General features: G+C 45.4%; 1 protein-coding gene across 5 annotated transcripts in view; it reads left to right on the top strand.

The window, feature by feature from the left end:
• Positions 1-23,127, top strand: part of ARHGAP6 (Rho GTPase activating protein 6) — a 488,327-nt gene that overhangs the window by 432,090 nt on the left and 33,110 nt on the right. For all 5 annotated transcript variants that reach the window (XM_047715475.1, XM_047715474.1, XM_047715476.1 and 2 more), the window contains exons 3-8: positions 658-729; positions 7,450-7,706; positions 9,775-9,970; positions 14,881-14,936; positions 17,494-17,644; positions 18,685-18,833. In XM_047715475.1, coding sequence (XP_047571431.1) covers positions 658-729; positions 7,450-7,706; positions 9,775-9,970; positions 14,881-14,936; positions 17,494-17,644; positions 18,685-18,833 — 881 coding nt within the window. The remainder of the gene's footprint in view (positions 1-657; positions 730-7,449; positions 7,707-9,774; positions 9,971-14,880; positions 14,937-17,493; positions 17,645-18,684; positions 18,834-23,127) is intronic.

Here is a 23,127-nt window from a genome sequence, read left to right on the forward strand (position 1 = left end):
ATAAAACTACAGTACAGCCACAGAGATCTACAGAGAAAGTAAATCTGAATTCATGCCTATGAGTCAGGGTCCCCATGAGGCATTTGATGTACAGTGTTTCATTAAATCTCACAACAACCTCATGAGATTCCCATTTTATAGATGAGGACGCTGAGACTTGTCCCAAGTCACACAGTTAGTAAATGGTGCAGCAATAGTTAGATCTGACTTCTCTAGACTCCCAAATTCATCTCCTTATCCAGTTACACTCTACCAGCTTATAAATGTCAAAATCATATGTCCCGTTGACTTTCCTCTAGTGGAGATTTGATTCAAGATGACATTGGTTTGCATAAATATGAAAAATAGGAAGAGACCCATTTGATAGGAACAGCAGACATATCTAAGTGTCAACACTCAATTAATTCTGAAGGAGGTAAGTTTTCTGTACTTTCATGATTGAAACAAAATTTGAGAGCATACGTCAAGGTTCTCGTTGTGTGTACTATCCAAGTCAGGGATTTCTGTGTATTTTCAGAGCCATTATTCTGCCTAAAATGTCAAATTAGGAGCAAAGTAAGTGAGAAGTCATGCTTTTGCTCAAATGTAGGTATTGATGGTGTAAGATACGACATGTATGCTTCTGTTTACGACTTTTCTTTCTTTTAATACTTACAGATGGACAGAAGAGAAAGAAATCTTTGCGAAAGAAACTGGATTCACTAGGAAAGGAGAAAAACAAAGACAGAGGTAAGGGACAGAATGACCTAGAGCCGAGGCATCTTCCGTGGAGCATAATGGTTGAATTTGGTGGAGTTTTTGAATTGCATAGATTTATGCAGTTCGACTCTATTATGCAAACTGGATTTCTACAATGGAATGTCATTAAAGCCTGTTTTGGTCTACTCTTTTGTGTTTGAGTGGCCCTGTACTGAATTGATGAATTCAACTGGTTTGAGCAAAGTGTGACTTGGGCCAAGTTTATGGTTCCAATTATGATGCTGGCCAATCAGCAGCGCATAAGAAGACCCTGGGTTGAGTAGCCATGGACAGCATCTCTAACGCTAACCAGCTGTCTGGCAAGGCCAGATCGTTAGGCAGGGCTAGTTGAATGAGAAAAAGTTTGGATTCGCCTACCATGGCTACTGGAAAGAAACAGTCTCATCTTCATGGGCTACAGGAGATGGGCCCTTCTCAGCATTTTTCTGTCCGATCACAGCATGCTTATTTTTTGCCCTATATGTTTTGGGAACTGTTGACTCTCTCCATACTGGTTTGTGTCCCCCTCTATGTCTATTTAGGGAACTGACACATTAGCCAGTCTTTCAGAGGTATTTATGGTCATTTTAAACTAATTTCATTGAGCCTGCATAATGGGCACCTGGGCCCCATTAGCGCAGTACAACTCTCTGTGGCTTGTTGGTATGGTCCCATATGAAATGACTGCTGAGTGGTGTGGTTGTGTGAATGTATTTCCATTTTATGTGACATAATGAATGAGTGTTGAGTGAGCCGAGCCATATGTCTCACCTTGAAGTTCTTTTCTATAATGATTGAATTTCTGCTTGAAAAATGATGAAAGGCAGTCAAACCGAAGGTATAAAAATAAATGCACTATGGTCAGTAATGGACAAGACCTAGTCCACACCATTGATCCCCGACTCTGCACCCACGTCGTGAACTGTGCCTAAAGTGTCATGACATTTGGTTCTTTGGACTAAAAGGAGATAAAGAATTTGAAAGAATGGGAAGCCAATGTTTTACTTCCCATAGAGCATGATTTCTCAACCTGGGTCTATTGACATTTTAGACCGGATAATTCTTTTTTTTTTTTTTTAAATTATGTATTCATGAGAGAGAGAGAGAGAGTGAGAGAGAGAGAGAGAGAATGAGTGGGAAGAGGGGCAGAAGGAGAGGGAGAGAAAATCCTCAAGCAGATTCTCCACCGACCACAGAGCACCTCGCAGGGCTCCATCCCAGGACCCCAAGATCATGACCTGAGTCAAAATCAAGAGTCAGCTGCTTGACTGACTGAGCCACCCAGGCACCCCCAGACTGGATAATTCTTTGCTATGGAGACTGTCCTGTTCACCGTGTGAGATGGTTAGTGGCATCTCTGGCCGCTACCACTGGATGCCAGTAGCACCGCACCCAACCAGAATATCTCCACACATTTCAAGTGTATGCCTCGGACTAGAGAAAGGGAGTTGAAAAACGTGAATGATCCCTGCCTCTCGCTGCTGAATCTACTGCCGGAATGATCAAGGCAAAGGGCATTAGCTCTTGTCCAGCTACCTATCGCTGTGTGATTGATTGTATTCTAGTTCATCGGTCCGTATGTTCTTATCCTTCTTTGTAAATGAAAATTAGTAACCAGGGTAGCTTTTTTACATGAGACCCTTACTCGTCCTATTCCTGCCATCCATCACATTTACCTTGATAGATTAGAGAAATTCTTAGTGTTTATTGAGAGGATTAAAGGAGCCACTTGGACTGGCATTAGTAATGTGTATCTTTGAAGTTGGTTTACTCTAGGATGATGTTACTGATCTGAGGACTGAATCCTCATAATGGAGACTTTTGGTGATTCTTCCGAACTGCCCATTTAGGCTAGACCAAGCAGAACGAGATGATTGAGTTCCCCCAGCAGAGAGAGATGCGTGTGTGCTTGCTTAGGTTACAAAACAACAGGAAGCAAGGATGTGAATGAGCAGAGAAGGGCGGGCCAGGGGAAGTGATTGACCAATGTGTACTGGGCCACTATATGTTTTTCAGACCTTATTGTATTTACATATTATATAAGCTCAGGGAAAACTTGGAGGTGTTCTGGAAGGCTGTACAGGGTGCTGGCTGGGAAAAAGGAAGGCAGGTTCTGGTGGTCCAGAGAAAAGACACATCGCCCAACCAACTAAATTAGAGAAAAATATCAGGCTTCGGGGCGCCTGGGTGGCTCAGTAGGTTAAGCCTCTGCCTTCAGCTCAGGTCATGATCTCAGGGTCCTGGGATCGAGCCTTGCATCAGGCTCTCTGCTCAGCGGGGAGCCTGCTTCCCTCATCTCTCTGCTTGCCTCTCTGCCTTACCTGTGATCTCTCTCTCTCTCTCTGTCAAATAAATAAATAAAATCTTTAAAAAAATATATCGGGCTTCATGGCAAAAGAGGTTTTTTTTTTTTTTTTTTTTCTCTTTTAAAGTAGCTCTGATGTTTAAAAAGATGTCCTGGGCTTAAGTGAAACTTAATCACCGGGCATCTCTTCAGAACAGAGAGTCCTGTCTGTGTGCTCACATCCATTCCACGGCCACCCTGGGAAGCAAGGCAGGAGGGGTCAGCGTGCTGGTCTTGCCGAGCTGTAATGGTTCACATGATTTTCTTGCACTTGAACATTAACATTGGGGTTCCTAACAGCTGCACATGTGGAAAATGATAATCATTGGAGTCCAAAAGTAAAAGAAGGAAAACAGGAAGCTCTCAGTGACCTCTTGGGTTAGGTCATCTAAAAATAAGTAGGAGCAGCTTTTTAGAATCCAATTGGTCTCCCAATAAAGAGTGATTCATTAAGTGTTTGATATGCAGCTGGATTAATTGTTCAATCAGAATGAATCACGTCCTGTATTTTATTTAATTGCCTTGACATCAGACACAGCAAATCACGTGACACTCCCGTGTCTCCCCCCCCCCCCCCCGCCACTTAAGCCAGTGCCCACATGACTCTTGAATTCCGAATGGAAACAAATTCAAGATGGATGCTGGGTGGGAAAACATATTTTCATCCAGAAGAGTTCCAAGCCCTTAATTTCTCTTAGTTAAATTACTTGGCAACCAAAAGCACTTTTTAAACTTCCAGAACTTCAGCAAATTTCTTTCATGGGTCCAAAAGAAATCACTTTTGGGGAAGCGATTTTAAAATAGCCACTTCATTCCAGTTCATGTGGTTCCTAGTCGGAGCGTAGGGGGATTAGGTTCCACTGCGGCATATGTCTGGGAGATAGGTCCCCACTTCACAGGACATTTCAGACTAATATATCTGCCATCTATTTATTGACATGAAACCTGGGGATAATTCAGGTCTGGCACATTCCTTTAGGCGGAAATAGTATCATGCCATGTTTTATTGTTCCTCTGCATCCGAGTATGTTACTACACGCCAGCTATGACTTAGCGCTGGATAGGAATAGTTGATACAACTTTATTTTGCATCACATTAAATAGCAGGATACAAATCAAGTATCAGTTATCACTATGTAGAAATTCTCAAAGAGAATATATCGAATGCTGTCTTTGGGTGCTGTTAGTGGAGACGAGAGAATCCTGGGGAGTGAGATCCCAAGAGAGAATAGCAAGGGGCCACCTCACGCAGGACTGTGTGAGCCCCCCCGACGGTGTTTGGTCTGTATGCAGAGAACGTTGAGACACCATCAAAGTGCACTAAGGAGGGCGCCTCCTAGTGGTGTGTTTTAAGAGATCGCCACCCTGCAGTGTGGAACATGAACTTGTGGGGGGGGGGGGCCGTAAGATAAGAGTGGAGGGAGGAAGCCTGATTCTTGAGGTGAATCCCTTCTGGAGAGGACAAAGGCCAGGATGGGACCAAGGGAGTGAGTGGAAAAGGTGGCATGCAGGAGAAAAGTAAGGGTGAGGAGACGGTCAAGGTGATGGGAGATGGGGAATTAGATGGGCCATTTAGGTAGCCATCCAAGCTGCCAAGAGTGATGGTAGCTTGGGGATCTGACTGCCTGTCAGTCAGTGCCAAGAGAAGAGAGCGATGGGCAGGAGACAAAGGAGCCTTGTGATAGCTGGTTTCTGCCACACGGTGGGAAGGTGCAGATCTAGAAATGGCAGTAGGGAGCAGAGGATGGCATGCCACCTCCTGACCCTGCCATTCATGGGCTGGGAGAGTGCACAGTTGCTGCTAATGAGTGCAGCAGGGGAAGCAGTCTCCTCGGTGAACACGTACTGTAGATCAGAACACGATACACACTGTCCCCAGCCCCAGAACACTGAGTCTTGGGAAATGTCCATCTGGTTTTAAAAACCTATTATCAACTGTATTAGCCACTATCAACACGGAGTCTCCAGGGTTTTTTCCCCCCGAGAGAAGAGCTTTGAACCCACAGATAAGCATGTATGCCCAATGTTTTATTTACACATGAGGAGGGTTTTGCTAAATAGACTTGCAATGATTCCTCAATTTCACAATAGCCACATTTTGAGAAGCAGTCACAGTCAAGGAATCCGGCCTAGAACTTTCCAGAGTCTAGACACTGCAACACAAGTTTAGGGCATAGGGAGGCCTCCTTTCTGAAGCTTGTAAGGGTTCTCGAGAGAAAGCAACAAGAAACAAGTGACCACATCAAAATTCTAACCCCGAGAGAAACAATAAACTCAGCTAGGAAAGAAAGCCCATTAGGGAAAAATAAAAATCTGTTAGCAGGTCATCTCTTGAGTGAGAATCAAAGAGAAAGAAAAGTCAGAAAGAACGACTTCATGTGTCCCATCTATTTAATTTGTGTCAGTTATTCCTATTTGCAGGGAGAGTGGCAGATTTTGGGATGTTGAAAATGACAGGTAGCAAAGGACACCAGTTTTCTTCTTTTTTCTAGGGATATTAGAAACTCTAAATGAGTGCAGTTGGTTTTCCTCACATGGCAAAACTGGCTAAGAGAAGAGTCAGTAGTCCCCATCTCCTATGACAACCCTGAAGTGAGCATGCCTACGTGAGCAGACAAGTGTCACTCAATACATTTATCATTGTCCCTTCTGCTGTTGTCACCCACCCCCCACAATTTTTGTGTGGTCCCCCTAACTGTCAGCCTTGGCACCCGCATGTTTCTAGACTCTCCCCGGGTTTTCTGAAGCAAGACTCTTTGCTTATTCCCATACACAAGAAAGCACTGACTTACACCATACATCCGGGGGTGTGTGGCTCGTGGACTGCTATTCCAATTGTGCTAGTAGAGAAGATGGCCTTCTATCAATAGTGAGTATCAGATCTTGCTACACCGTCTACACCGATCACTCAAAAACATGCCGAAATTTTGGTTTGCGTTATTACTGTATGCCACCTAGTTTGTTGATCAAGAATGGTAAGCATCTTCTGAAAATCCCCAAATGCTGACGTTTTGATTTTTCACTTCAAAACAGACTACATGTTGTGATGGAACCTGAGGTTCAGACTTCCTAAGTGCCATTTCTGCTTTTAACATAGACTTGGCCATTAACCCAGTGATGGTACCATGTTGCATGGACCAAGGAGGAAAGCCTTTTAAAGGCTCTTTCCATGTGATTTGAAGTTAGCCTTTTCTTTCCAAAGAACAAACCCTTAGAATTGTTTCCCCGTGATCATTCTGGTTCTATTCATAGGGTTATAAAAACAAGAGAGAAGCTAGACTCCCATATTCTGCTGCTAGATGTAATTTTGAGTCTAAAAGAAATAATGCATTGAATTTCATTATGAGTGCTTTTTGGCATAAATCTAAAATAATGCCCAAGAGGTGGCCGGCCCTAAGGATCAGTGTGCTTATTACAGTGTATGTGTATGAATTTGGACACAAAGCAACTGTGTGTCCATCTCCAAATGAAGCAGTAGATTTCTGTGATATGCTCCTTCCCCCAGATTGTCCTTACTGGAGGATTTAACGCATTGTATCTTGAGCCCTTCGCTGGTTCCTTAGTGAGGAGAGTCTATTGCACAGGGCCCTGCAGAATGGCTTGAGTACATAGATCATGAGAGCGACAGCCCCAGCCCAGCAACTGGAGGCAGCCAGTGGGGACAACAAACGCAGAGGGAAAAAGCAGACTTCCCCTGAGCTGCTTCCCTGTCTCTTGGGTCCTCACTCACGTATCTGGCTCTTTTACTGGGAACCCCAAAGTGTATCCACTTCACGAAACTTCAGTCTTTGCTCCATACACCTGAGAGACACCTGTGTAATTCTTTACATATCTGACTCCCGCTGCCCCACACGCCCCTTGCTCTGGACCCTTCAGGAGCGAGCACTACACCTCTGGTGAGCTTTGCCCTCCCATCGTGGTAGCTGTTCTGTAAGTCCCTGTGGACTAAGCAGATGTACCTAGACCTTTCACGCCTTATAAATTCTGGGGGCTCTTGAGACACATAAACCCAAGACTAACGGTTTGTAAAATGGTATCCTTGTGAGGATAAAGCATCGTGTACATTCTGTCAAAAATGTCACATTTCTCCATTCAGTTCTTTACTTTAAGACATACTTGAGATATGTGGAGGGAAAACTAGTGGCCTAGATTTCTGAAAACCCATGTTCTTTACCCATACTGGCCTTCTTGACAGTAATAGAAACTTGGGCCGCTCTGATACATGCCAAAGTCCTCCCTGTATTTGACTGAAGAATCAGTCCTTCAGGAAACAGTCATTTGAATGCGGCTGCACTTGGGTCTGAAGCGTGGGTGCGAGCCTTCCCGGGCCCAGCCACGTCTGAAAGTGTTTTGTTTTTTGATTCCAGAATTCATCCCGCAGGCATTTGGGATGCCCTTATCCCAAGTCATTGCAAACGACCGGGCCTATAAACTCAAGCAGGACTCGCAGAGGGACGAGCAGAAGGATGCGTCTGATTTTGTGGCTTCCCTCCTCCCGTTTGGAAATAAAAGACAAAACAAAGAACTCTCAAGCAGTAACTCATCTCTCAGCTCCACCTCGGAAACACCAAATGAGTCAACGTCCCCGAACACCCCAGAACCGGCTCCTCGGGCCAGGAGGAGGGTGAGTTGGCCAGGACTTTCTCTGACACTACTGCTGAAACAACCGAAGCATTACTAGGTTATTCTCTGAGTCTCTCCGCTCTTGCGAAAACTGGAAAGGGAGCCCGGGGATCTGTCCACGACCCCATGCGGGGACAGCGTGCCCTGGGCCATGTGGCATGTGACACAGCCCCAGAGCCTTTTCCTGACCACTCTCAGAGCTGCTGGGTGCCCCTCCTTGGATCCCCATGTGTGTGCCCCGTGATGTCCTAAACATTCTAGAGCATCACTGTTGATCATGCTGTAGCGTAATCTTCTGTCGTTCTACGGACTTGCCCTAGAGACTCTACGGGTTGGGGGCGGGGCCAGGTGGTTCGTTAGTCTCTTCATCTCTAATCCAAGAACCATGCCTGGCCCCCCAGCGACCTGACTACCAGTCTTCATAAGCAAGAATATTTTTTTAATCAATGGAACTTCCCCCCCCCCACAAGAAACCTACATATATATCGTGTATCATCTATCATCTATCTGATATAGCATATCATATATCATATATATATAGAGAGAGAGAGAGAGGGCACATATGTCCTCTTTCTTTCTTTCTTTCTATCTTCCTTTTTTAAATTTACATCCTCTTTCAAATCAATTCTGTAACAGAATCAATTTCTTGTTTCAGGTTTCCTGTTTCAATCCAGGAAAGCTGAGTTCTCAGGCAAACTGGTTGGTGATGGGCTGAGTCGGTTGAGAAGCATCTCTAAAATTTCCCAGGTCCCTGGGAGATCTTCTCTTCTCCTCTTGCCCGGAGACCCCCCAGAACTTTGCCGCCTCTAACCACTCACTACTGCTCTAGTCAAAACCCCAAACGCTTCCCACTTAAAATCCACACTCAAGACATCTCCAAGATAAAGGGGTACCTGAGCCACTGCTCTTTTTCAAGGCGTTGGCTATGTTTAAAAGCGGAGAAGTGCCGACTTCACAGGGTATTTAAATGGACGTGACGGAACTGTTCTACAGTCCTGTCATCGTTTGCGTGTCATAAGGCCATAACACCCAGACTCCACGTGTGCGCTTTCTGGGAATCAGGGGCCCAGGCAGCGGGCCTCCCAGATGCCCTCCCCTCTGTCCAGGCCTTGCTAAGACATGGGCAGTGAACCCCTTCCTCTCCGCTTCATCAGCCGGCTGGCGGGGGGTGGCTGTGCAGACATGGCTGGTGCCCTGCTCCCCTCCACTCGGCCTTTACCAGTCCCAGGACACCAGAGCCCTCCTTCCACCTACCAGCACCTCGCCCCTGCCAAGGGCTTTCTCCGACGGTCAGAGGCACCAACCCATGCAGGTGATAGGCTGCAAGGGCCGAGACATTGAATGTCACCTCCCCGCCCCGACCAGAGTTGCTCTTAATCAGTGACTCTTGAGGCTTGTGGTTTAAATAGCCCAGCACCCTTGCTCCTGACCACAGTTGGCTCTGAGCTCCTTGACCCACACTGTCTCCCAGAGGTGCCGGGGGCTTGGGCATGAGCTGCATACAGGCTCGTCATAGACTGGGTGACGCTCTCCATCCGCTGCCCTCCCTCCCCTTTCTCGACCCCCTACCCCCTAGAGCTGTCTCCCAGGACCACGTCCCTGATCAAGTTCTTGGTGCCAGTTCTGGGGGGAAGCCCAGCTAGGGCTGTTCCATGGAATCCAATGTTAAAAATCTACTTCCCCGAATCCCAGTCGAGATATTTGGTTTTTATTCACGAGGCTTCTCTGACTTTACCTCATTCATCAAGCATGTGATCTTTTTCTTGTTTCAAGAAACGAAGTGGTTGGGTCAAAATACAACAACGCAACAGCCGCCCTCTCCCGTCTTCCATTTGGCGAATGTTGTTTGTGGAAATTGTAACTGCCATTCCCTTGTGGTAGTTTCCTGACTTCTTCAAGAGGTGTTTGCCGCGTTCCTTTTATGGAATGAACAGCATGATTCGATGAAGTGGCGTGGTTTCAGGGGGATGCGCAGTCCTGGGCAAAAGCGTTACCGGCTGGCATGCGAGGGAACTTGCTCGTGTTTTCTCCATCCGCGCCCTTCATTCATGCCTCTGTGTGGTTTGCAGGGCGCGATGTCAGTGGACTCTATCACAGATCTTGATGACAATCAGTCGCGACTGCTAGAAGCTTTGCAACTGTCCTTGCCTGCCGAGGCTCAGAGTAAAAAAGAAAAAGCCAGAGATAAGAAACTCAGTCTGAATCCCATTTACAGACAGGTCCCCAGGCTGGTGGACAGCTGCTGTCAGCATCTTGAAAAACATGGTAAGCAGATTTGTCTGTCGGTGATGGAGTATGAGAGATTCTCGGTTATTCAAGCTTCATGGATTTAAGCACCCAGTTCAATGCTTTGTTCATCTGCTCAGACTCTGGGCTGAAATTTCCTTTGTGAAGAAAGTTTACAGATCTGACTGTTGGCTTTAGAGAGTACTGGGCTATACATGATTATGGGAGAAAAAAATCAACTTGATGGTGTTCAGGCCACCCAGCACCCAAGGGTTCTCAGACGTGAGCCTGGAGGCCAAGATCTATTGGTCTGGGTCTGTCCCCAAGCCTCTCGTCAAACACAGCCCAGCCACTTTTATCTTTTTTTATGCATTGATGCTGCTAGCAAGGCTTCCTTTAAAAAAGTAAGAATCTAGCTACTTAAAAAAAAAAGATTTACAAACCATTCTTTGAGTAGAAAATGCATGGTTTCTGACAACAATTTTCTATATTGCTATTTGCATTTTTGTGGAAAGATGTTCACTTCAAACTTCTTCACAATGACCCTTTGGCAACTCTATACCAATTAATATGTGACTTAAAAATATACTTCTTTAAAAAATTTTTCTGAAGTGTAGACTTATTGGCTCATCAAACTGCTATTTCCATAACCTGAGTGTGTTTCCTGTAGTGTTAGCATGTATTTTATGGACACGAGAAAAGTTAATTGCTTTTTTACTATAAAATAATACGTTCATTGTAATCAAGAGAAAAAGAAACAGAAAAGCAAAGAAAATTCTGAGGCTATCATGGAGACATAACTACTGTTAATATTCTCATCTCAGTTTTCCTCGTGTAAGTGGGACTTCGTAAAAAATGATTAAGGAGATACCTGATTGTCTTAATCACTAGATAACATGTAGATGACTTAACAAAATGAGTACATATTGAAGCTTTGTCTACACAAAATTTTTTTAAAGATTTGTTTGAGAAAGAGAGAGAGCACAGTATGGGGAGGGTGAGAGGGAGAGGGAGAGAAACCTAAGCAGATTCGTGATGAGCCTGGAGCCCGATGTGGGCGGAAACCAAGAGTCAGATGCTCAACCGACTGCGATACCCAGGTGCCCCTCTGTACAAAATTTTTATATGTACCTGTGTGTATGTGTGTATCTATCTATCTCTGCTCCTAGGAAAGCACACTGGGAGTCAAGGAAAATGCCTTCGTATTTTGAATTCCCAACAGTTAGTATCATGATTAATATAATGTAGGTGTTCAATAAATATTACTTGCACAGAATTATTTTCTAAAATAGCTTAACAACACAAGTGTTCAGTACCATGAATATGTAAATTCAGCCTAAATTCCACCAGAAAAAGAGACTCATGCTTTTACAATTATGGTTTTTCTCCATAAAGAATGTAGAGAGTGAACTGTAAGCAGTTCGAAGAGTCCTAAGTGAGAAAATTCTACTCCAGTCCTGCAAAAATCCATTGCCAGGCTGAGTAACTCTTTACGTGAAAGAAAACTTGATATGTCTTTCTATTTTCTTTTTCAAAATGAATTTTCATGAATTATAATTTGTAAAATAGAATTTCCTTGAAGCTTACTAAGAAACTGGACAGTTCTTAACATGCCATGTAGGGCCTAAAAGAAAGGATATTATCCTGTCAAGGACCTGATTCTGCTCCTGGTTTCCATGGTGTTTAGCTCCAGAAAAAATACAAGACATATTCAAATGCAAACAGATATTCATCCTGGTTACTTGAAACCAATGCAAAAAAAGCAAGCCTCAAAAACAATTCTCTCATAAGACTTTATTTGCCCATGTGGGAAATGGGTAAGACAGAGTCATAGTCACTGTATCCTTATAATCATTTGTCAGAGATCTTTTCATTCCCTCCACAACTGGTCTTGGACAGTTAAATTGACTCTTGTCTGTGTCTGTGTATAATACCCTTCCCTACTTATATTTCTCCCAGATGCTTTCTGTACTATTAGCCAAAATTCCTTAAGCATCCTCTATTTCCCAGAAGCACAAATTTAAAAAAACAAACACCACCACCACCACCAACAACAACAACAACACTACCACCAACCACCACCACCAACACCACCACCAAGAACAACAACAAAACCAGACAATACAATGGAGGCTCAAGCCCTATTACATTTCTGGGATTGGGGCTGATTTTAGGGTGGGGCATCCTGCTCATTCTGCCTGCCTGCTTTATTTGAATTCCCTAAGCTTGAGACCCAGGTGCTCCGGGGTCATGTTTCCATTCCAGTTTCTGCTGAAAAGGAGAGAAAGATGATCATGTCAATTTCTGGGACAGGCCACTCAAAGTCACGTTCCTTTGGCAGGTCAGTGCCTTTTTGGATGTACGCCTGTTTTTATCAATGACTGTCTTAAGTCAAGGTTACTAAATGCCTAGACTGTATCTCCTCTTTGAGGAAAATCACCATATAGCTCGTGGGAGAGAATGGCATTGGCCTTCTGATGGCTGTCAGTTGCTCTCCCTAGAAACAAGCAAACAAGATATATTTCAAAAACTTGAAACAGATTCTAACCAACTGAGATATATAGGAATTATAGCACTTGATCACTAACTCGTTATTTTTTCAATTACAGTCATTTTTGCTGAGCGAAAAAGTAATCTAATTGAGGAAAATAATGTCATCAAAATGGGCATTTCTGAAGGCTGGAGAGATTCAGCCGAATGAACAGTCCTGCCTGTGTAGGAAATGCCCTTATGCTATTTCACTTCTGTAGAAAATTCAACTCTCTGGAAACCATCAAAAAACTAAGAAAAAAATGCAGCCAAAATTAAAATTGCTAACACCTGCTATTATATTAAAGTTTTCTCTCTTGTGCAAAGGAGGCTCATTCCATTCAGTCAGGGTCTGTTTCTCTCTCTATAAGAGATGCCAGATATGATTCGAAGAACTCTATATGCATTAATTAATTGAATCCTTGCATAACTCTTCAGACGGATACTCACTGTGCTCCCTTTGCAGGTGAAAAAGTATAATTCTGGAGTGACTCTAAATAGCTCGATTATCCTGTTCACAAGCTCCCGTCGAGGTAGAAGCAATAGATTAGGCTAGGGGTTGGCCTCACTTGTGAGGAAGACAGACTGAGAGCAGCAACAAGGGAGGTATGGAAGTCTTTTGGAAAATAGATGCAGGGGCGCCTGGGTGGCTCAGTGGGTTAAGCCTCTGCCTTCTGCTCAGGTCATGATCTCAGGGTCCTGGGATTGAGCCCCGCATCGGGCTCTCTGCTCAGCAGGGAGCCTGCTTCCCCTTCTCTCTCTGCCTGCCTCTACCCCTACTTGTGATCTCTTTCTCTGTCAAATAAATAAATAGGATCTTAAGAAAAAAAAAAAAGAAAAGAAAATAGATGCAGAGCAAAATCCTACCCAAGGGCAGTCACCAACATGTGATTATGCAAATCAGCAAGAATTAGCCTCTCAAATTATTCCGGAAGTTCAGGATACCATTTGTAAGCTATAGAACTGATAAACAGGGTTTATGGATTTATAATTATATTTATAAATGAGTTTGTAATAATAGATACTAATCCTTTCTGACTAAAAAGCCCTGGAAATCCAGCCAAAAAGGGATTATACTTAATACATAAAGTGGCAAGACCATAAAATACATATACAAAAAGATACCTATTTCCTATGTAAGAGTAGTAATCAGTTATATACTCTAACCATAAAATCATTCATATTAATATCAGAAACGTACCCAGAGTATCTATAAGAAGCAGCAAGGAACTTCTATAAAGAAAACTGTAAAGTTCTACCAAGAAATCTAAAACATGACTTAAACAAATTAAGATGTTGACTTTGGTTCTGGATGAAAAGGAATAATGTTATAAAGATTGTAATTCTTTCCAATTTAATGATATGTTGTACTACTCCGAACTCTTTCAGTGGCAAGAGAGAGGAACCCATATAAAATTAGATTAAGGAAAGCACCCCCCCAAAGATCCTATTTACAAACTGGAAGTCTCAGTATTTTATCGAGATTGAGACACAGCTGGAGCCAGGATTCAAATGATGGTAGGAGAGCATGAGTCTGTCCGCTGGCTTTCCTCTCAGGCCAGCTCTCTCCACGTGGCTACAGAATGTCCATGGGCGGCTCCAAACCAGCATCACCCTCATAACTGATTATCCCAAATGAAGAGAAAATGAGCCACCAGTGAAAAAAATAAATGTAGGTGATGACCATCGGTGATGATGATTAATGGCTTGCGCAGGAAAGGGAGAGCTGCTCAGACATTCCGTGTCCCGCTGCAGGAAGGAAGTACATAATACTTCTTAGGAAGTGTTCTGCTGCCCCCTCCCCCCGCCCCAGAATCAAACCTGAATCAGAGAAAACTCTGGCTCAACTATGTAAAAAGAAAAAATACACACACATACAGACATACACGGAGAAAAGACTGAATAGAAATAAAACAGAATATTAAGAGTGGTTATTTCTGCATCAGGTATTCTTAAAAACATTCTCTTTTACATTTTTCTGCATTTTATACATTTTAATATGTACTTGTTTTAATTCTAACCAGTGAAACAATAAATGTCTATTTTTAACATCGATAAAGAACTAAGACTTCATATAAAATGCGTGTTTAAGTAACGAATCTGAATGATGAAGAAAACGGTAATTTTTTCATATGGGGAAGATATGGAAATACATAGTATCATAGGAGAAGTTTTTCATCAAAAACGTTTAACATGATGGGTCCCTGGTGTTTAGAGGGTTTAGCTTCAGTTACCTGAAGGCTACTGGGGGGTAACTGGCGGGTAACTGAGGCTACTGGGGGTAACTAAGCAAGCGCTCGTGCACGCTGTTGTGATGTTGCTGTTCCGCACGTTGCTGGCATTCTATTCTATGTCCACGGTGATTTCCTCCAATTTCAAGCCACAAAACAGGACTGTTGACTTTGTTTTCTTCTTTGCAGGCCTCCAGACGGTGGGGATATTCCGAGTTGGAAGCTCAAAAAAGAGAGTGAGACAGGTAAGTGAAAAGCGAAGACTGTCTTCGACGTTTCTTGACTTTCAGTTGAATTACCTTGCGCGAAGCTCTAGCTCCTGCAAATTCATTTGAGAGTAGCTCTTCTGGATCCTCCCACCAATTACAGGATAATCGACTCCCAAGAGGTAAAAGGCAGCAACTCAGAAGCTCAGAAAAGTTGTGATGGAGTTAGGATCAAACCTTTGAAATCAAAATGTTTGGATGTGTTCATGGTGTGTCCAGCCAAACAAAGATAATTTATAAACATCTTATTGAAACTGTAAAAGCAGGAGATTCAGAGAGCACCTAATTAGGAAGGGATAATAAATAGAAGACAATTGTCTAGCACTTGTTTTTACTAAAACATAATGAAATGATGCCCTTGACATTCCCTTCATATAAGATGCTGTATTTATAATTTTACTTTCTCAAAAAGAAATCATTCTTATTACATTTCCGTGGAACCACTGGCGCCCTCCACCCCCAACTCCTTGTACACCCGGGGACCGTGCCCCTTGCTCCTTCGGCATTGTACAACATTCCCGCCACAGAATTTTGATGCTAGACCTTCAGGAATAGGTTCCTGTGAGCGGGCAGGTAATTGTGCCCATGAGGGCTTCACAAAAGGCAAACCGCCCTTTGAAAAAAGAATTCGTTTGTTGGCTAAAAGAAAATTAAAACGTGACGTTTCCTCCATTGGTCCCAACAGACCAGTAAGCAGTAAGGAACATGGCAACTCAAAAGTGAAGCCAAATGAAAATAATTTTTAGCTGATAAAGCTGAAGGAATAATTGTTCATAGTATTGAAACTACTGAAATCAACACCCCCTGATACTTCTTTTTTGTCAAGATAAAAGGGGCTTCCAAAAGGAGCCCTTTTTCTGTTTATTTGGTGGGTGCCTTTATTTGTAATAGCCACACAAGGGACTACAGAACATACAACACTTTGCCACAGGGCTTGCAAGAAGGAAGGTAGCATGATAACATTCTGGGGCCCTCTCGCCTGGGCAGAGCAGCAGAATATTTTCAAAACATTATCTTACTGACTCCAGCCACCGGCTGTGAGAGGGGCCCCTTCGCCCACTTCTTTCGAGGCTTAGAAAAATTAAGAAACTCAATTCAAGATCACACAGTTTGCCCCAGGTTCGGTTCAAGCTCAGGGTTAAACTCAAGATCCCACAATTTAGATTAAGCCTCTTCCCACGGTCCATTCTTTCTGCATGTGCGTGTGCTGGGGAGAGAACCTGGCGGGTTTGAGTGATCACAGGAAGGAGTGGTGCCAAAGGGGCGACTTCCGTTCCGGCCGCCTGCTGCCCACTGCTGATGAGTTGGCTGGCATCAGTGGGCAGCTGGGGACGGGAATGGCATTCTCACCAGGCGGAGAGGCGGCTAGTCTCAGAAATTATTCCTCGCTTACATCGGGACCCACCAAAGGGAAAACCTTTGCATAGAGATTTCTTTAAGGATTATCCAATCAGAATATAATTTGTGGTTATGGAGGCTTCGATTCCCAGGGTGACGTATCCCTTAACCCACCATTTTACTCTTGAACATCACTTCTTAGCACCCTACACTTCTTAATTCACAACAGTTGTTCTGAATAACAATATTAACAGCGACTTAATCGTCTGTGGGATTACCGGTTGCTCACCAGTCTCTCCAGCAGCCTGAGAGCTGGGGAGGGGATAGGAACATTGCCTCTTTGTTCCCTAGCATACTTGGAGAGCCTAGACCTCGGCCCGGTACACGGGAAATCCAGTGAATGGATGAATGAGTGAGTGAACCGATGAACTCTCTTACAGAAGCGTATTGCATAAAGGAGGTTCAGGTACTCATGGAATTATTTCTACAGCAGAAAACAATACACAGGAGAAGTTGAGCCATCGGTCATGGAAGTTGGCTGCAGAGTTATGACTCCCTTCCTCTCGCTATTTTGCTTTCATGTTGTCATAAATGCTAATGAACCCAGGATAACGAATAAGGCAGGGACTCCCTTTGGGAATTGTTAATAAGGCTCCTTTGACTAATCTAAGGCAGCTTTTATTTAGTAATTGTCATCTTTTGAGGCTTAGTCACAAATGGCTTATCAGGGTTTTTAATTTCATCGTGCGCAGCAAAAAAACCTTGCTTTCTTGTTGAGTATTTCTGTAAAATGTCAAAATTCCAACCTGGTACGATCGCTGATATGCAGAACTGCTGTGTGATAGATGAATTCCTCCCTCCCACATTCACCCTTGACCTAACCCCCTCATCTCTTTCCTCCCAACCTTCTGGATGTCATTCTCCAGCCCTTCTGCTTGCATCATTAACTGTAAACCTACAGATACATTCATTAATAATGCGTTTATTTAATAATGCATAATGATGCATATATATATGCATGTGAAAATATATTCATGGTTAGACTCTGTAGATCAAGGCAACACGTTGTTTTCTTCTCCTTTCTGGTGTCTGTGTAAGCTTAAGACCAGATACTGCATGTCCCCGCACTTCGTTTGCTGGGCTCTGAACATTGAGGTATGGTGTCATGAGACTGCCATTTGAACCATTATTTTTCCAGTTACGTGAGGAATTCGACCGTGGGGTTGATGTCTCTCTGGAGGAAGAGCACAGCGTTCACGATGTGGCTGCCTTGCTGAAGGAGTTTCTGAGGGACATGCCGGACCCCCTTCTCACCAGGGAGCTGTACACAGCCTTCATCAATACTCTCTGTGCGTAACACGGCCATTTGCAGGAACGTGTCCAGGGATTTACTGGGATGGCCGACTCACTCATTGGACCTTGTACATGTATTTCCCAATGACTTTTTTTGCTTCTTATTTATTGGTTTCTAATGAGTGGCCTATTAGGGAAATTTTCTGAGATTTACCCTGGGGAGCATTAGCAAGAAGAAAGTTACCATAAAACAAAGAGGAATTTGGGATGCTTTCAGATGACCCCAGCCCAGTAGAAAGTGCTATAAACTGATGCTTTGGAGGAACAGAAAGCGCTCACAGTGAGTCTGTGCCTTAAAAATGAGTTTGCGTTTCTGGTATGAGGAAGGAGGGAGCCATAGAAACCCAGAGTGAGGAAAGGGGGCAGGCAGCATTCCGGGGAAAGCGGAATGGCATAGCCCAGTGGCAGGGCTTTCAGTATGGCTGCTTGAGGGCTATCGACCCAGATCACATGAAGGAGAAAAGGAGGAGGGGAGGGGAGAAACAGGCCAGAACTGTGACAGCCTCCATATTTTTCTTCCTCCGATGCCACAATTAAAACAGGATCACGGAAGAGCGTGAAGACACTGGCATTGTGCCCTGGCTTTGGTTATTGCCGACAAAAAGTCAATTCCTTGTGGATTCCTCAATAGAAAAGGGCCTCAGATCTGCTATAAACTCAACTTTTAGAAAGTTCACCAACTCCCAGTCACTGTTAGTAAATATTTACTGAAAGGGAAAGACCACAGTCTACAAAGTAAATGATGAGAATGGCAGGGAAGGGAGAGAGAAGAAAGTAAGGGAATTGAAGCTACCTTTCTTCCCAGGGATGGTAATGCCCGCTCCCGCTGGCTATTTCCCCCGGTCTGCTTCATCTTTACGCCCTTCATAGGACCTTGTGCTAAATTGCTAGGCCAGCGGGAGAATGGGTGCGGTGCAACGTGACTGGCCTGGCTCATCCCTTTCTGAAAGGGGTTGAGAGGGGCCTCTTCTCGGGACCTGAATAGTGGGAGTTCCCCCTTTAACTTACTCAGAATGCCTCCCTTTGCCTTGCTTAGTGTTGGAACCAGAGGAACAGCTGGGCACCTTGCAGCTCCTCATCTATCTTCTACCTCCCTGCAACTGTGACACCCTGCACCGCCTCCTCCAGTTCCTCTCCATGGTGGCCATGCATGCCAATGACAACGTCAGCAAAGATGGGCAAGAGGTATGACGTGCCCCCAGCGGCCCTAGATGCTGTGACTCTTCCTTTTTCCAGTTGCAGAAGAGCGGGCCATCAATGTGATGATCTGTTTCACCTGGTGGAAATGGCACCTGCCCTTTCCTGACCCAGCTGTTGATGTAGAAGGAGAACTAGTGCAGGCTTTTTTCAGGAGGGACAGTTCCTAGGAGCACACAGGCCACTGACGTCCTGTGTTTCCAGAATGCTTCTAAACGAGGCTGCCATTTTCCCTGATGATGCTTTATGCAAGACCTTGAATCTCCACTTGTGTGAAGAAGATGAGCGATGAGCTGTGGAGGTGTTTACAGCTGTGAAAAAATGGAGTAATGGGGGCAGGGGGAGATTGCTGTCATTGTCATTAATTTGATCTGCTTCTTTAACTCGGGGCCCCACTATGTCGTCACCTTGTGATTCTTCCAGATTGTCCCTCAAGCTCCCATGTGCCCTATGGCTAAAGGAGTGTTATCCTCCTTTTAAGAGGTTCTTTCTCTCCTTAAACCCTTCCCCCCCAAATCGACTGGCTTAAAGCCATGGAGAGTCGGTCCTGCTTCCAAACCTGGTACGGAAGGAAGTAGAAGGATCTAGAAGGCCTGATCTACCATTGCCATGCATCTCGATGCCACAGCATGTCAGCTACTGAACAGATTCTGCACAGTCCCATGGGCCTTCGTGGGATGTTCTTGTTGAACCTAGTCCCCACTCGGGCCCTAGGGTGACTCCACCCCCTGCCCATCTGAGGTCCTGGGGTCCGGTTCTCTTTGGTTCATATGCAGCCATATGCTTCAAGGTGGTTTTGGTTTCACCCTCAGACAAAGGAGATGCTGGCTTCAATTTTAGGTGACCAGTTAACAAGCCTATTCAGTCTTCACTGTAACAAGAGATCTGTTTCCCTTTTTGGTACGATCCAGTCATACTTCTCCTTGACCTTGGACACCCCAGGTGATCTCAGACCCTTTCCTGTGCTAATAACACTCATTACAAATCAAACACGAAGATGCCAAAGGCATTCCCAACTTATTCCACTGCAGAACCTTTTTTTTTTTTTTTCAATCCTTGTTAAGCAGAACTCAGCCCTATGGTAGAATTGGTTCTATATTTATCACATTTCTTTCCTAAAAATCCTGGTCCTATTTTTTTCCCACTTTAATCTGGAAAGGGAGTTCTGCATTTCTTGAGGTCATCCTCGCTGTTGGTGCGAGAATGGAACTTTCCTGACTTAGCCATGTCTCTCTATCGTAGTTATAATTAGTGAACCCTCTGCTGGCTTCAGGCTTCATAATATGGTACCGACACCTTATTTTAGCACACACAGCTCTCCCCGGGATATACTGTAATTCTCATAATTGTTAAGTGGTAGTTGGACTCCCCGCCTGGGTGTCATCCCTTATCAGCTACGGATGCAACGCAAACTGTGGAATCACCTGCCAAATCACTGGGTGGAGGCAGGGCCCTGTCTGCGTTCCTAGGCGCCCAACCCCTTCTCTGATGCTCCTGCAGTAGCGTGGGAGCAGACAGTCGGGTCTTAGGTGACGATGAGGAAGGCTTCGATGAAAGCAGGAGGTCCGATCGAAGCGACTCTTGCTTTTTTAGAATCCTTTGCAGACACTCTCTCAGTCCAAATGCTGAACTGAACGAAACCCCATCACCTAGGCCCAAAGGAAGAAAAGATTCCGGGCTTGGGACCGACACCCCTTGGCCTGTTGGCACTGAAGCTGTTTTCATTGCCCTCTCTCTGACCTCATGCCAGCTGCATGCCTGAGGCTTTATACGTTACAGTCAGTCCTCCACTGCACAAGGCCGCTGTCACTGCCTCCGCATTTCAGAGGTGGAAACCGAGACCTAGAGGAGTTAAGTAACTCTGCCAGGATCCCACAGGGGCACAACTCTGGGGGAAGCACCCTCCACCCCATAGACACGGTAGATTTGCAGAGCATGACAGGACCCTAGAAGATGGCAGGAGAAAATGTGGAGGGAGGGGCTCATCATTCTCATTCACACAACCTTCTCGTATGGAATAGTGGTCGGAGCCATCCAGTGACCAGTAAAGTCGCAGCTGTGGCTCAAACTGGTCTAGCTTACACAGAAGACAGGAATCTAGACTAGGAATTAGGGGGAAAAAACCCATGGGTCTAGCTGGCGGTTTTCCACCCTCCGTATGTTTGATATTTGGGACCAAGTAATTGCAGGGCTGCCCTGTGCATTCTGATATTTTAGCAGCATCCTGGGCCTTTATCCTAAATGCTTGATGTCGGTAGCAGCTCCCTACCGTGTCCCCGTTGTAACAACCAAAAGCATCTCTAATTGCCTAGTACCCTGTGAGGGGTGGGGAGGGGGCAGAGTTACCCCTGGTTGAGAGCTCTGGGTAGCTTTATAACTAACTGACCAGGTGTTCTTGGAGAAATCTATTAACCTCCCTAAACCTGAGTTTCCTTATCTGAAGTTTGGGGATACAGAGTCTCCACCCGGCACGGCACGGTGGTTGGGAAGACTGCTTTACTCTAATGTGACAGTGTCCCGGGAACAGCAAAGCTGTATGGGGAAGCACGAGTTTGCAAGTGCTTCTACGCACTCTCCACCTGAACCTTGAGTCAAAATGAAGCACTAGCAACCAAATGTTAAAGCGGCTGGGGAAAGAGGAGGAGAGGTTTGCTTCTGTGGAATGGTGAGATGTCCCAGGCGAACGGGCAGCCCACGCAGCCATCTCGGTTGGAGTAGAGGCTCTTGGAGTGGGAAGGTCCCGAGGACGTATGAGGGGCATTGGGCTGTGTTCATGGAGTGCCGAGTGCCTTTGTAAGGGGGTAGGTGCTGCATTCCTTTCAGCCCTGAACGTTTGGAAGGATTCTGCTAAGGCTGTCTGACCCATGCTGTAGATTGGTAGCGGCGGGGAGCGAGAGCATTGGGAAGCCTCTGGGTGACTAGCGATGTGGAAAACAGCAGTCCGCGTTGTCAGCGTCTCCACGGGACAGTGGCCTTGGTGTTCGAATCACGGACATCCTGGGCCCCGATCTGAGTGTTGTTCCAAAACTGTCCGGTTGCTGTTCCTGGGATGCTGCGGCCCCTAGGAGGTGGAGGAGGTGAGGACACGAGGCAAGCGTGGAAGTAGGGGAGGCAGTGCAGAGCCAGCCCAGAGTCTCGGGACAAAGGTGGCGAACACGGGCCAGGAAAGTTAGGAGTGGCTTCCTGGAGGAGACGTCTCGAGGGGCTCAAGTGAACGGACCATGTAAGCCCTGCGCGGGGATGGGGGTTGGCCGAGAGCCCCTCCGCTCGGAGTTCAGAGTGGAGGGAGAGGAACTGGCGGTCGTTTGTGAATATTTTGTTGGTGGTGGTTTGGCACGAGTACGTAGAGGCTACGGGATGGGCGCACTGCGGCGAGGCAGGACTCCAGCTGTCAAATAGGGTCCAGAGACAGAGCAGCCTTCCGCTTTTCTGCTTTTCCTCTCGCCCGTCCGGTGCTCGGGCTTAGACAGGTCCTGTCTCTGCTGGGTGGTGGTTGTGGCTTGCAACGTGCAGAGCCGCGGTCAGAGAGCGTCGAGGAGCTCGGAGGTTCCCCTGCTCTACCAGGGCCTTGCTGCACAACCTGGTTTCTGTGACCTAGAGGAAGAGGGAAGAGAACGGAGTTGGGCAGGGGGGAAGGTCTCAGCTTCCTCCTCTATGAGATGAGCATAATATTCCCTTTCTAATCGGCACTTACAGTGTCCTGCGTCATTAACTAATAGGATCTTAATGATTTTGACAAGAAGGACGTGAGAACATCTGTTGGCTGGGAAATTGGGGGGAAATGATAATGGCATTTCGCTATCTGTGTTCACTTTGTCTGATTCCATTTTATGTGCTTTGCTCCTTGGGGAAAAGAGAAATTCCCAAAGGGAAGAACGATTTCCTTTCTTTAAGAAAGAATACTGCAGGAACATCACTGAAACCTCTTGAGCCTGGAAAAAAAAAACCCCCAAAACCTAGTGGTTTTTCAGGTTGTCTAAGATTGCTCTGGTATTGCAGAAAATGTGGTGTGGATATGCTCATTTTTGGTGGGAGAGTCCGTAGCTGGCCTTCAGTTCTTCACAAAGTCTGCGAGGCAGAAAAGACCTTACGAGCCACCGGCGTAAAACCAGGATTACTGATCTCTGAGGAGGTGTAGACCTTCAGGAAGTGGGAGGTTGGCTTTGGAACTGGAGCAGGACCAGTGTCTCACCCTCCCCACCCCAATCCCAGCCCTTGCTTTAAAGTTTAGTTTTCCCATTGCCCCATGCTGTGACCAGGGGGAGGTGCCGGCTCATGAGGA

Source organism: Lutra lutra, chromosome X, assembly GCF_902655055.1.
Source record: "Lutra lutra chromosome X, mLutLut1.2, whole genome shotgun sequence".
Lineage (NCBI taxonomy): Eukaryota > Metazoa > Chordata > Mammalia > Carnivora > Mustelidae > Lutra > Lutra lutra.